The sequence below is a fragment of the Harmonia axyridis genome, chromosome X (assembly GCF_914767665.1).
Source record: "Harmonia axyridis chromosome X, icHarAxyr1.1, whole genome shotgun sequence".
In the NCBI taxonomy this organism is placed as follows: Eukaryota; Metazoa; Arthropoda; class Insecta; order Coleoptera; family Coccinellidae; genus Harmonia; species Harmonia axyridis.
Window position 1 is genome coordinate 28247354 of NC_059508.1, and position 15508 is coordinate 28262861.

Consider the following 15508-nt stretch of genomic DNA (forward strand, 5'->3'; position numbering starts at 1 on the left):
ATTTGTTGTATGCATTGATATAATTTTTTTATGAGAAAATTTGAGTAGAAATTTTATTCTTATTATTTTACTAGAAATTTTGTATTAAATAAATCGTTTTGTTTGTTTATACAGGGTTAGCTCAGAAGACACTTACAATGTTCCCGACGGTTAGCACTAACTCTACGGCGAATACAAGTAGTTTATCGCAAATTCCATTTATATACCCTTTAGGAATGATCGCAACAACTTTAGATGATTTTTCAGGCAAGGACTCAACCAGATATTTTGAAATATTTGAGCTTAGGTCAAAATTAGACGGGTGGAGTGAAAATGAGACGTTGACACTGCTTAAATTGAAACTCGTAGGGGAAGCGTATAATTTTTTTAAATCTGATATCACGTTGAATTTTTTATCATATGCGGAATTGAAAGTTAGATTTCTTCAGAAATTCACTTCAGTTAGGTTGCCTTGGGAAAATCAATGGAATTTGAATAATTGTTTTCAGAGACAGGACGAAGACGTGTCATCTTTTTGCACTAGATTGCGAACTATAGGGACGGAACTGTTAAGTGAAGATTTGGCCGGGGCAACGAAGGATGAGGAATCGGGTATAAGAAAGAAAAATAGGGACTTCATTTTGAATCAATTCAAAATTGGCTTACGTAAAGACGTTATGAGGGAAGTCGGTATTTTTTTATTGCGCGAAGAAAATTTAGATTTGGAAAAAGCGGAGGAACTAGTAAGATTGCAGGAAACGTCTCATAAAATGTTGCAAGGGAGATTATCTACAAGAAATATATCGACAGTTAATTTCGGAGTAATATGTCAATTTTGCGGAGAAATAGGTCATTCAGCAAAGGAATGTAGAAGTACTAGGGCAAATTGGAGGAACGTTCAACGAAACGTCGAAAAAGGCTGTTATTCTTGTGGCAAACCGGGCCATTTCGCGAGGGAATGTCGGACTTTTGGGAGATCGGAACGAATAAATCAGGTAGTATGTATGTTTCGTAATCACGAAATATATACGAGAATGTATTGTTTGTTTTTTCATTATGAGGGACTTCTCACAAGTTTTTTCTTTATTTTTAAATTCAAGTTTTGAATATTCTGCCAACGAGTTGCGTACAGCTACCTTTTTTGTTGGCGCATGTGCGTAGTGGTTAAGCAGAAGACAGGAAGACAATTCTTAAGAAACCGCCACGCAGTTAAATTCTATTTTTTTCTATTTTCGCTATTTTCGCTATTTTCCAAAAGTTTGGACGCATTTCATCTATTTAACTTGTGATCAAGCCGCTATAGTTCGTGAATACACACCAAAGGACATAGTGTTGTGTTCATCTCCAGAAAGAAGGGCCCTTCAAGCAGCAGCAGAACCATCCTTTTAAGGGTAAGTCGCAAATCGTTGGTTTTGTTTCAATATTTATTTAATTTATTGATTTGTGAGGGGTCCTATTCGCTATTATTGAATTTTCAACGGAAATCTCGAGGATTGAGGTCCAATCAGTCCACTTTAATTCTCTCCGGCCTTTAACAACTTAAAGTTCTTAAAGCATCTTATTTTGAGCTATGTAACATGGTCCTTCGAGCCGGATTTTAAGGCCCTTCGTTCTCTTTGATTTTTGTTGGAAATATACTCTAAATACCAATTTTCATTTTTTTTCAAAATTGAATTACATCTCTTTTTGCTGGTCATTTCAGGCCAATCGCTTCGAAATAACATTTTGAATGAATTTAATATATTATTCAGTACATTCGTTTTGATTTACCGCAAAATTTCGAAAATTTTTCATTTCCTGAAAATTCGATTTAATTCATTATAAATTCGACCATCTTGAAGATAATTTATCTCCTGAAATCATATGCTCAGTTCAGCCGTTATCAGTAGTCATCCTTCAACGTCATATTTTCAGCAGTCATTGTCAAACTAGTTTCAGGTTAATATTTGTTCAGAGGTTCGCATTGTTTACAAACACAATATTATAGTTGCGTATTGAATTCACTCCTTTTATTATTAATACAAACTTCTAAAAATGTCTGATAAATTTCGTAAACAGGTCGCTCTGAGGCAGAGTTGTGTAAAGGAGATGGAAATAATTAACAATTTAGCTATATCAGTTAAAAAGGATCACAAGCTACAAACGAAATTCAAAGTTCGTTATACTTCTCTTGATTTTCTGAATGAAGAATTTCAAAAATATCATAGTGGCATCCTATCTTTGTTATCAGCTGATAAAGACTCAGATTTGAACGCAGAAGATGATCTCAAGCGTAAGTTTCTTGAAATGTTTTATGATGTCAAATCGATTTATGCCGAATTATTTGAAAACGATGCAATGTCTCCTTTGAATGCGACTGTTGCCGCAGATAAAACCATTTCTGAAATTGCGCACGTGAGATTACCTCAAATTGATTTGAAACGGTTTTCAGGCGATATTAGAGAATTTCCTGCATACAAAGATATGTTCGATGCCTTAGTTCATTCAAATTCAAATCTCAAACCAGTTGAGAAATTTAATTATTTGATCTCTTCGCTAAATGGTACGCCATTAGATCTCATCAAACACCTCAAAGCAACTAATGAAAACTACCAGTCAGCTTATGATACCTTGATAAAACGTTTCACAAATCCTCGAGCCCAAGCTCGAGCTTATTGGCTCCCTATTGAAAACTTCGCTCCTTTAAAAACTGAAAATCCTTTTTTACTCCGCAAACTATTGGACACTTTCTCTATAAATTTACAAAGTTTGAAAAATATGAACGTAGATATCAAATGTGATTTTGTCCTGACTCATATGTTATTATCCCGACTTGATCCTGATACTGCTAGAGCTTTTGAGAATGAATACGGTTCAACAGAAATTCCGGAATATAAAACTTTGTTTGAATTTCTTGAAAGGTACTGCAATGGTTTGAACAATATTTCTGGAAGCAATACTCAAAAACCCATTTCTAGATCCACTAAACAATTAGCAAATAAATCTTCAAATAATTTTCTTGCACGCCGAGATTCTAAAGCCGCACAGTGTTCATTATGTAATGAAAATCATAATCTCTACAATTGTGAACAATATTTGAATAAAACGCCCCGCGACCGGTTTTCATACGCCAAGAGTAAATTTCTTTGTTTTGCTTGTTTGAGTGAAATGCATATGTTGAATAAATGTAAATCAAAGTCATCATGCCGAAAATGTGGAAGCAGAAAACATCATACAACTTTGCATTTTGAAAATGAACATTTTGAAAAATCTGTTCCTATAAATTCGAATCGATACCGGAATGAAACGGCGACGCCCGGTGCTGACATTGCCGCATCTTCTTCGATTGCGTTCGATAATAATAATTCGTTCGCTACGCAACAACGATCCGGTACTGTTATGCTGGGTACTGCATTGATTGAAGTGCGAGCTCGTGATGGTACGCACAAGAAATTTCGTGCGTTACTGGATTCTGGTTCAGAAATTTCGATTATATCGCAAAAAAGTTTTAACGTTTTGAATCTTCCGAAAATTAATTCAGACGTAGTCATTAACGGCATCGGCAATACTCAAGTTGCGAACAATGGGATTGCTCAACTTTTTTTGAATCCCATTGGGAATTCTGATATTTGTTTAACTGTTGACGCCCTTATTTTGCCCAAAATATGTGACAAAATACCCGCTTATCCTTTAGATTCCAAATCTTGGAAATATTTACTCGGTTTACCTCTCGCTGATCCGCATTATTATATTCCTAATGAAATCGATGTTTTGTTAGGATCAGATATATTCGCAAATATTTTATCAAATGACCTCATTTATGGAAAAGATGGAGGTCCAAACGCGCTTCGCACCATTTTTGGGTATGTTTTACTTGGAAAAATTGAGAAAAGCCCAGTAGAAATAAAATGCAATTCTTTTATTAGTACACTTTCAGAAAATAATTTGGACGATACAATGAGAATGTTTTTCGAAATTGAAACTGTACCTGGAATTAATTTAGATATGCATAACACTTGCGAGGATATTTTCAAAAATAACGTTTCTCGCTCACCTTCTGGAAGATATACTGTTCCTCTTCCATTTAAAGAACTGAATCCAGCTTTTCCACAAAGTCGTACGATAGCAATTCAACGTTTTCTCGCTTTAGAAAGGCGTCTTCTACGCCAACCTAATTTACATGAACAATATTGTTCTGTAATTAAAGAATATCTCCAATTGTCACAAATGGAAATTGTTGATCCACCACAAGAAAATACAAACTTTTTCTATTTACCCCATCACGCCGTTCTACGACCAGATCATGCCACTACGAAGTTGCGTATTGTTTTTAACGCTTCCGCAAAAATGCCCAATAATAAATCACTTAACGATTGTTTATTTATTGGTAATAAGTTACAGAATGACATCAGCACAATATTATTGAAATTCCGGTTACACTCAGTATGTTTCACTGCAGATATAAAGCAGATGTATCGCCAAATTTTGGTAGATCCTTCATACACAGATTATCAGCGTTTAATTTTCCGCTTTTCCCCTAATGAAAAATTATTAGATTTACGTATAAAAACATTATGTTTTGGCTTCAATTGTGCCCCATATCTGGCGATGCGAACCATTCACCAATTAGTAGAAGATGAAGGTAGAAATATGCCTTCAGCCTCGGTTGCGTTAATTGAGGAGACTTACATAGACGACGTTTGTAGCGGTGGTGATTCTCTAGAAAACGCTTTAAAACTCAAAGACAATATAAATGATATTTTGAATAAGGGTGGATTTCACCTTCGCAAGTGGTCTAGTAACAGTGCTGAATTTTTGTCTAGCATACCTGCAGATCAGATATCTTCAGGCACGCATTCACTTGATTTGCAAGATAATTGTTCAATCAAGATATTGGGACTCATTTGGGAACCAAAAAATGACTCCTTTCAATTCAACGTTGAAACAATTGATCGCAGTTGTACGCAATATTCTGTCCGAGCTGGCCAGAATATTTGATCCTCTAGGGTTTCTTGCACCTATTACTTTTTTGTGCAAATACCTGATCCAAAAGATGTGGTTAGCAAAATTGGATTGGGATGAATGTCCGCCTGATGAAATATTACGAGTTTGGACAAAATATAAGAATGAATTGACATTATTGTCCAACTTACGTATTCCGCGCTTTATAAATATTCCTCAACATTGTATTGCACAATTACATGGGTTCTGTGATGCTAGTGAACGAGGTTACAGTGCTGTTATTTATTGTAGAGTCACAGACAGTGTTGAAACTATTAATACATTTTTTTTATGTAGTAAATCTAAAGTGGCCCCTTGTTCCAAAAAATTAAGTATTCCTCGATTGGAACTATGCGGTGCAGTACTTTTGGCGAAAGTTTTAGAATGGGTTACAATCACTTACCGCGATAAGATTTGTTTCGATTCCATTCACGCTTACACCGATTCTGAAATTGTACTAGCCTGGTTGAATTCGTCACCCCACAGATGGCAGGTTTTCGTTGGAAACAGGGTTTCTTTCATACAAGAAAGGGTACCTGCTTCATCCTGGTCACATGTCCGATCCACAGAAAATCCTGCGGACCTAGCTTCACGTGGTATGTTTCCCTCGGAAATCATCACTAATGAAGTATGGTTTCAAGGACCTAAACATCTCCGTTCCATCCACCAGAAGTTCGATATCGTTAATAATTTCGAAACGCAAGAAGAACTTCGAAAGTCTGTTTTATTAGCATTTGAAGAAAAACATTTTATTGACGATTTATTGATAAAATATTCAAATTTTTCTGTTCTTCAACGTATCTTGTGCTATGTTTTACGATTCGTTTTTCGCTCCACTGAGCATATACATAAAGATCATGCTTTATCCCTATGGGAATTAAATCGTGCTACCTTGACATTTATTAAGAGAACCCAACAGTTATATTTCAATGAAATATTTGAAACAAAAATTTTCCCTAAACCTTTTAAGAAATTAAATGCATTTATAGATTCTCAAGGAATCATAAGAGTTGGCGGTAGACTCACTTATTCAAAATTATCTTTTGATAAAAGGCATCCGGTATTATTGCCCCAGCGGTGCAGACTTGTTGAATTATTAATTGATTCCTACCACAAAAAATATCTGCATGCAGGATCAGGAACGCTTCATTTTTTAATTTCGCAAAATTATTGGATTTTATCTGCACGAAGGGCTATACGCTCAGTCCTATCAAAATGCTTAAAATGTTGGAAAACAAACCCTGTTACGTCGCAACCAATAATGGGAAATTTACCGAATATCAGAATCTCTCCAGCCAAACCGTTTTCTCACTCAGGAGTAGATTTTTGCGGTCCCTTTCTAGTCACAATGAGTAGGCACCGAGGAGTTAAATCTTCTAAGGCTTATGTCTGCGTTTTTGTGTGTATGTCCACCAAGGCGATTCACCTAGAATTGGCGTCCGACATGAGTAGTGACGTGTTTATAGCTGCCCTACGCAGATTTGTGGCACGACGTGGAAAATGTTCACATTTATACTCTGACCGTGGGACAAATTTCGTCGGTGCTAATAGGGAGCTAGTAGCTTTAGCTAAAAAATGCGCTGAATGTGAGTTAATCACTCATCATTTTCTGCCAGGCAATGCCCCTCACATGGGCGGATTATGGGAAGCGGGCGTACGGTCAGTAAAAACTCACCTCAAAAGAGTGATAGGTGATCAAGTATTGAGCTATGAAGAGTTTTATACGCTCTTAGTACAAATTGAGGCGGTACTCAATTCTCGCCCTCTTACTCCGATGAGCTCAGACCCGAATGATTTAGCGGTATTAACTCCGGGACATTTTTTAACCTTGGAACCATTAGGTTCTGTTCCGGATGAAAATTATCAGGACATAAATATAAGCCACTTGAAACGGTGGCAACTTATTCAACAAATGCAACAACACTTTTGGCGTAGGTGGAAAAACGAATATTTGCATACTCTCCAGCAAAGAAATAAATGGTTAAAATCTTCTCATATGCCAAAGGAAGGTTCTTTAGTTTTAATAAAAAATGATAACCTGTCTCCTTTAAAATGGGATATGGGACGAATACTCAAGCTTACACCCGGTTTAGATGGTGTTGCACGAGTTGCGGATGTTAAAACCAAGTCGGGTACTATAAAACGACCTCTGAACAAATTATGTCCTTTGCCTGTTGAATAATTTTCAACACAAATGATATCTGCTGAACAAGCATATGCTACATTTTTTCTTTTTTTATTATTCGTGGGTATTAAATTTTTCATTATATCTCCACCTTGTAGAGATTCATTTTTTTAGTTAATTATTAATTTTAAGAGCAAAAGGCTCATTACAGTCGCCTTTGGAGGCGGGAGTATGTTTCGTAATCACGAAATATATACGAGAATGTATTATGTTAATTAAATTCAAAGATATTTTGAAATATTTGAGCTTAGGTCAAAATTAGACGGGTGGAGTGAAAATGAGACGTTGACACTGCTTAAATTGAAACTCGTAGGGGAAGCGTATAATTTTTTTAAATCTGATATCACGTTGAATTTTTTATCATATGCGGAATTGAAAGTTAGATTTCTTCAGAAATTCACTTCAGTTAGGTTGCCTTGGGAAAATCAATGGAATTTGAATAATTGTTTTCAGAGACAGGACGAAGACGTGTCATCTTTTTGCACTAGATTGCGAACTATAGGGACGGAACTGTTAAGTGAAGATTTGGCTGGGGCAACGAAGGATGAGGAATCGGGTATAAGAAAGAAAAATAGGGACTTCATTTTGAATCAATTCAAAATTGGCTTACGTAAAGACGTTATGAGGGAAGTCGGTATTTTTTTATTGCGCGAAGAAAATTTAGATTTGGAAAAAGCGGAGGAACTAGTAAGATTGCAGGAAACGTCTCATAAAATGTTGCAAGGGAGATTATCTACAAGAAATATATCGACAGTTAATTTCGGAGTAATATGTCAATTTTGCGGAGAAATAGGTCATTCAGCAAAGGAATGTAGAAGTACTAGGGCAAATTGGAGGAACGTTCAACGAAACGTCGAAAAAGGCTGTTATTCTTGTGGCAAACCGGGCCATTTCGCGAGGGAATGTCGGACTTTTGGGAGATCGGAACGAATAAATCAGGTAGTATGTATTTCCTGCAAACGGACAGGACACTGGTCGAGAGAATGTCCAACGAAAAATTGGAGAGAAACCCAATATCATAATAATCATCATTGTCAAGTGAGTAAAGAGTTAAAGATCGGAAATATCAGGAGAGTTTACCTTGATCAAAATAAGTCGGAAGAAATACCGAAAAATGAAATAACGGAAATTCAGAAGAGTGAATCTCGCATTGAGAAGAGGAGCGCGCAAGCGGCCGAAAAAATAAATGATGATATTTTGACAAAAGCAAATGAGGTTAGGGAACTTGAGGTGAAGACGCAGTATAGAGACCTCGAAAATTCGAAAATGAGAGAAGTAAGGGTTTGCGGTATTACACAGGAGAATATAACGGATTTCGAGAAACAGGGATCGACTTTCAGAAAAGTGAGGAAATATGAAAAGTTGAGAGACTTTGAGCTCGGGCCAGTTGATTCAGTCGTGAAGGCAAAGAAAAAGCGGAAAAATGATATCACTTCAGAAACAGGGGTTGTCATTCCGGTTCGTTCGGAATTGAGAGGCAATTCGGAAATCAACAACTTATTCGGTGAAACATTGAAAAGTGAAGTTTACGACCGAATGTACGAAAATACTGGGGATGCAAAATCCGCAAGGGTTACGAGGTTTAATAAAAATGTAGTAAACCCTCAGTTCAATGTGGGAGATTTAGTTTTGTAGGATTTCACGTATACCTACTTATGCGTTTCGTCCCTGGCACACACACCGGACTCATCAGTGTGACTTTGGTATAATTGTGTGTGCAGTGTCACAGACGCTTGGGGAATTTATTATTACCGGGAGCCGCCGGGATTCGAACCCGGGACCTTTGTCGTATCTCGGTGCGTGAGTCTACCTCTTAACGTCTAGGCTACCGAATGCTGTGTATATATTGTTGCTATGTGGAGCTTTATGAGAAGCCGCCACATAACTCCCTCCCCAGTGACGGAGGAACGAAACTTATGCGTGTTACGAGGTCATCGGTGCAGCTGGGTGATTGCCGCCTAATCAGAGCTGCACCTCGCGGCATCGTACGGACGGGGAATGCCGCCTATTCACGTCCGGCATACCGCGGCAGACCAAGGAGCACGTATTGCACGTCATGGGAATGGTCGTCTAGAGTTTCGTTGGAAATTGCAGATAAATGGGAGCTATGCATCGACCTTCTGCTTTCCAGGACACATCGTTAAGATGGCCATTCCCATCACGTCGGGCTTGCATGCTGTGACGACGGAAACACGAGGCTCGGCGTGCCATCGGCTCTAGAGTCCGATGGACACCCCAGTAGCCGTAACGTTGAGCGGGGCAGTGAGTCGCCTCTGCGCTCCAACGCCGCAGTTTTCCGCCATCACGTCGGGGTCACCAATGTAGGATTTCACGTATACCTACTTATGCGTTTCGTCCCTGGCACACACACCGGACTCATCAGTGTGACTTTGGTATAATTGTGTGTGCAGTGTCACAGACGCTTGGGGAATTTATTATTACCGGGAGCCGCCGGGATTCGAACCCGGGACCTTTGTCGTATCTCGGTGCGTGAGTCTACCTCTTAACGTCTAGGCTACCGAATGCTGTGTATATATTGTTGCTATGTGGAGCTTTATGAGAAGCCGCCACAGTTTATTTGAGTAAAATGAGCGCGAAAAAGGAGTTATCTAACAAATCACCGAAAAACTGGGGTGGGCCGTATAGGTTAACCGAAATAATTGGTCCCGTGACGTGTAGAGTAAGAAAATGCGGAGGAAGAGAGGAACAAGTTGTTCATGTAAATAGATTGAAAACGTACACTGCACGAGGTAATGAAATGAAGGAAAAACTAGAAAAACGCGTGAGATCGGGATATACGGACCTAGATACGGATTCAGATGAAGAACGGAAGGAAATAGAAAAATTCCCCCCGTTTTTGATCCCCACTTGGACAAACCAGTATGAGGATCAGGGGGAAAGCGAAGAAGAATCGGTAGAAGTAGTTGAAATTCCTGTTCGACGATGTTCAAATAGAGTAAGACGCCCACCAGATCGATGGGGCTACTACTAACGGCGAAAGACAGCCTCAGATACCGTGAGAATTTTTTCGTTTTATTGTAGTTTTTTTGGGTTAAGTTTAAGTTAGGATTAATTTAGTTTGATAGAGTAAGATAGGATAACTTCGCGATGGGTAACGTGGGGAAAATCTTAGAGATAGATATGACCTTCAGGAGATGTGAATCGGCTCCTGCCCTTTTCGTAGATTCCAGGGATTCGCTTGCTCGGAGAGCGACAAACTGAATAAGGTACCCCTTCTGGGTTTTGGATATTTTGAAGAATTCAATTGATATTCATGATTTAACATTTTTCTTGGAAAAAGGAAAAAAACATTGTGGTCGCTGAAGGATATCCCTCGCCTGCAGTTCAAAAGTGAGCACAATGTTTTATTGTTTAGTAGAAATGGGTGGAATGTTCTATTGGATGTTTAATGTTTTGTGTATTTCATTTTAATTTAAATATTGTATATTTCAACGAACCTTTTTGAGAGGTTTCTTGTGTCCTGTTGTAATTCATATAGGGAGTACGAGGAAGAAGAAATCAACCGTCTTGAAGAAGGACCAACTCGTAGTTAAGGGAATAACCTTCCTCCCAAGGGTGTGTGTCTACCGTGAATAGTATATGTGCGGAAGATAACAATTAATTAACGCGATGTTCCGATGTGTCCAAGCGACAATATACTACAGTTTGAGTTAAACACCTGAGAAGTATAGACAGTTGTGTTGAGGAACCAGGCGAAAGGGTTAAGTTAAAGGCTATGAAGTTGTGTTCAGTTGTTCATTTGTGAGATAAAGAGAACAAAGTCAGCGAGAAACTGAGGATGCAGAAGAAGTTTACACAAACCGTAACTTCGTACAAATCCGACCAAGATATACACTACGAATATACTGAAGAAGACATCAACGATGCCAAGAGAATCGTCAAGATTGACACCGAGCGAAACCATTGAACTAGAACAACATTTCATCGTACTTTAACTACACCCTAATGTATGGAGGAGCAGACTACAAGTCTTACACTCAAGAAGTGAATCGCGAGAAACAAACAATATGTGTAATGATAGTGCGAATTTCACGAATTATTGCGTTACATTAAGGACAAGTGACACTATGTCCCTTCCCTATCCTTGGAGGTTATTCCTGAAACAAAGGTTGGGTCCAGGAGAAAACGAAATATCGTCCTGAATTTTCGAAAACACTAGGAGCCGGCATGACGACACCAGTATGTACCACGAAATCCGACAGTGAATTCACAGCACTCCAGGTTGGAGACGGTGAAATGGTCAAGGAAAGAATTTTACAAAAATGATAGATGAATCTTGCCTTTAATTTTAGGTTGTAGATTTTTGTTTTTGTTGTTGAAGATTTTTGAATTCGATATGTAGTAAGGGAAAAGAACATACCACCTTAGTGATAAGAGATTTTTCTTGAGGGATAAATTTTAGATAAGTTGATTCACCTTTTTTTATATATGTTGGAGAATGCTTGATTGCTATTGCATTATTATAGGTATACACTTATTGGATATATGTATGTGTTCGAGGTATGGTAAATTTGGAATATTGATGGTAGTAAGGGAAAAGTTATGACAACCGATGTCAAAACTTTTTCAAAGGAGAAAGTAATGTAATGAATGTGAATAATAATTCACAATTAGTACAGGCTCATTGAAAGGATATTCAACAACATCCCGGTTCTTTCCCAGTAGAGTGAACGCAAACGAAGTCGTTGTCACCCTCACATTTATTAGGCATTAAATCCTTCATCCTGGCTTAAGATAAACACCCCAGGGTGGTCGGCACTTTCGATATCCCACAATAAAACAACTAGGGTCAAATTTCAAGAGAATCGGACAGGATGTCAAAGCAATAAAATTTAGTCGCAAAAACTCTAGGGCGGTTTAAATGGCCCAAAACTTCGAACAAAAAAAAATCTGTTCTATTCGAAGGGACCACCAACGGTACGAAAAAAATGGCCATGATTTTAGGCGGTGTTAACGGCACAACCCCATGTCAATAGTACATAACATGGGGTGGAACCAATAATCTAGGTACATAAGGACAATCACTCTGATTGGACGAAAGAAAAAAAAAATAGACGCTTAGAAAAATTTGGTAGAAGGAGGGTGACGATTATTCAACGATAAAAACAACAGTTTTCAATTCGGTAGGCAGTTAGAAGTTAGAGTTAGGAGAGTTAGAATTAAAGTTCGGGGTTCGGTTCGAAGGTGGGACCAAAAGGGGAATTCGGTTCTGAGTTCAAGTTCGATCTTAAGTTGAATAAAGTTCAAGTCGGTTTGCGGGAACGGTTTTCAGGAAAGTTACAAATAGGGAATTTGTTGAAAGGTTTATTTGAACAGTGATTGTGATATCCAGGGTAAGGATATTTAATTTAATCTTATATATATTGTTTGATGATTTTTCTCCTTATAAAATATTTACCAAAATAGTCCAAGATTGTCGAAGGTTATAATTTTTTTTTCTTATTTACTCTTAAGGTGTTCGCCATAGGCTAGTGATGTGCAAATTTTATTGATTGTATTGTTTTTCATTAATTATTTCAATCCATTATTAAACTTTGTTAATCAAAAATACTTGGTCTCATTCAGTGAAACACCTCCTCGAAAAAGATCAAATATAAGACATATCCTAGTGCATAAGCCGGACGCACGAAAGATCATTCCAGAAAAGAGAAATTGTGTTAATTTCAACTATACTGGCCAGAACTATAGAAAACCGCTCTTCTAATAAGTTCCTTTTTAAACATTAACACCCATCTACAGGCCAGTTTATTACAATGGAGGATAATTGTAACACGAAAAGGTTAGAGAATAATAGGGATGAGGTTGAATCGAAGAAACTGGAGGATCATGCAAGGAACCAGAATAATCAGGAAGTGTCAAAAATGATGGATGCTACACCAGATAGAAAAAAAGAACGTTTGCAAATGACGGAAGCCAGAAGACTGAAACTGAAAGAATACAGGGCCTTTCAGGAATTCCTGAAAAATGTTTGCAGCGTGGAGATCTGGTTGAAACAAAAGCTTCAGAAAGCGGCAGATGAGAGCTATAGGGAACCTCATAACCTGGAAAGTGAAATCCAGGAGTATTCTACATTTGAGGCAGAAGTTATGGACAGCGATGAAAAAGTGCAAAGCGTAATAAACGAGGGACAAGAGTTACTACATTCGAATCACTATGCCAAAGATGAAATAGTTATAAGGCTGGAAGAAATCAAAGAGGATTGGAAGAGACTGTTGGAACTCAAGCAGATCAAACGGGAAAAGCTGAACGAGGCATATCAAGCACTGCTCTTCAGGAGGTCTGTCGAAGAGTTTGAGGTTTGGCTAGGTGAAGTTCAGATTCAAGTTAGTAACGATTTCGGAAACGACTTGGCATCAGACAACAACATCCTAAGATGTCAACTCGCTTTGGAAAATGACTACCAACAGCACCTAGAGAACTACGAGAGCATCAACGAGATAGATGAGGAGGTACAGTGGTTGAGCGACAGGAAATCGCTGGCAGCGTCTTTGGACCTGGGTATCAGTCTTACCGCGGTCCAGAGCTTACAGAAAAAGTATCGGACGCTGGAGGTCGAGCTGAACTCGAGGGAACACATCGTGAAAAGTTTGATGGATAGGGCGGTCAACATGATGAGATCCGGTCATGAGTTCTCCAATGATATCAGTGCGAAGGTGAAGGAATTGGAGAATCGATTTGTGATGGTAAGGGATATGGCCAGTCTGAAGATATTGAGGTTGCAAGAAGCCCTGGAATCGGAAAAGTTTTACGAGGAAAGTTCAGAAGCGGAGGCCTGGATTTATAACAAGTTGTCGGCTCTGGCAACAAGCGAGGTAGGTAGAGATGAGATTTCCATTCTGATGTTGCAGGGAGAACTGAGTATAATAACTGCTGAAGTTGAAGATTACCAGGAAACGATCGATAAATTATCTCAGAGGTGTAGTATTCTTGTTAAAAGAGAGCACTACGATGCCGATAACATCAAGAAAACGGAGGAAGAAATAGTGCACGAGTTCAAGAAGTTGCGTCAGCTAGTGGCTCGGAGGGAAGTTTCTCTCTCTGAAGCCTTCCAGTATTTCGGGTTCCTCCAAGAGTGCACCAAGCTCCAAGAATGGATCAAGGACCAGATGACCAAGTCCAAAATTGAAGAGCATATAGTTGATGTCGAGCATGTGGAACTTCTAATTCATGCCTTCGACACTTTTTACGCACGTATAATGAATAGCGAGGCAAGGCTCCAATCATGTTTAGTTAGCGGAAATGCTCTGATCGATGCTAAATGTACCTACAGTGCCAAGATCCAGGAGAAGATGATTGAGGTCCAGACTCAATGGAAGGATCTTTTGTAGCTAGTAAACGGTCCGAATGAACACTTGGTCGGAGCAAAGCAGGTGCATTTGTTCGATAGAAGAGCTGAAGAAATAATCTCTTGGATAAGCGAGAAAGAGGTTGACTTATGCTACGATACCAATAGTCAAGACTCGGAAATTAACCAAGATTTGCTCAGAAAACCTCAGACTTCCGAAGGCGAGTTGGAAGTGATCGAGGTCAAGGCGAACTTTAGAGAGCAAGAGGCCAAGAAACTTGTCGGGGAATTCCCAGAAACCAATGAGCACATTGACAGCAAGAGGGAAGATACGCTGGAAGCTTACAAATATCTTGTTGTGTGCGCAGAGAGGAAGAAATTTAACTTGCAGCAATTGGAACCATCCCGAGGTTATATTAACCAAGACATTGCCGAGAAATTCAAAATCCTGAAGCTTGGATTAGGGACTTGGAAGAAGCGAAAGGATATCTGCGATCAGAACCTGGACGTTCAGTTATTCAAGAAGGAGGTGTCCGTATTCGTGAATTGGCTGATAACGAGGGACGACGCTCTCAAGGAAGAGAAACTGGAAGATCTGATCGGGAGGTATTGCGACTTTGAGGAGAGGATCAAAGTTCAAGAGAAGACTGTTAGGTGTTATTTCTGTGAACAAGGAAATTGCAGAAACGGAGAATCCTGTAGATTTAGCCACCGTGCCGGATATGTTCAGGGACTGAACATCGTAGGAAGGGGGCAGTGTAACGAATTCGCAAGCCCTACGCCACTGCCTCTTTCTAGAAGGTACCGGACACACCGAGAGCTTGATAGAAAGATCAAGACGCTTCTAGGGAGAGATGCGAGCGGTATATAACCAATCGAAGCCGCAGAGCAGGGCAGTGCGACAGAATCGGCGGTCAGTGCCGTACACTCAATTAGATATAAGTTGTAGAAATAAATTAATGTAGTAGTGAAAATAAATTAGTGTAATAGTTGAAATAAATCATCTAGAATTAGTTATTTATAGTTGTGTACCTGAAATAAATTAGTGTTAGCCAGAA

The 15508-nt window shown here is 38.8% G+C and overlaps 2 protein-coding genes across 2 annotated transcripts; both read left to right on the top strand.

Annotated features, from left to right (window-relative positions):
• Positions 1-208: 208 nt before the first annotated feature.
• LOC123686660 lies at positions 209-8779 on the top strand. The gene is made up of 2 exons (XM_045626873.1): positions 209-974; positions 8084-8779. The coding sequence occupies exons 1-2, from the start codon at positions 216-218 to the stop codon at positions 8777-8779; spliced, it is 1455 nt and encodes a 484-aa protein (XP_045482829.1). The 5' UTR covers positions 209-215.
• A 4139-nt stretch (positions 8780-12918) lies between these two features.
• Positions 12919-15275, top strand: LOC123686661 (spectrin alpha chain, non-erythrocytic 1-like). Its single transcript, XM_045626874.1, has 3 exons — positions 12919-14373; positions 14494-15099; positions 15249-15275. Exons 1-3 carry the CDS (start codon positions 12919-12921, stop codon positions 15273-15275), a joined length of 2088 nt encoding a protein of 695 aa, XP_045482830.1.
• Positions 15276-15508: the final 233 nt, after the last annotated feature.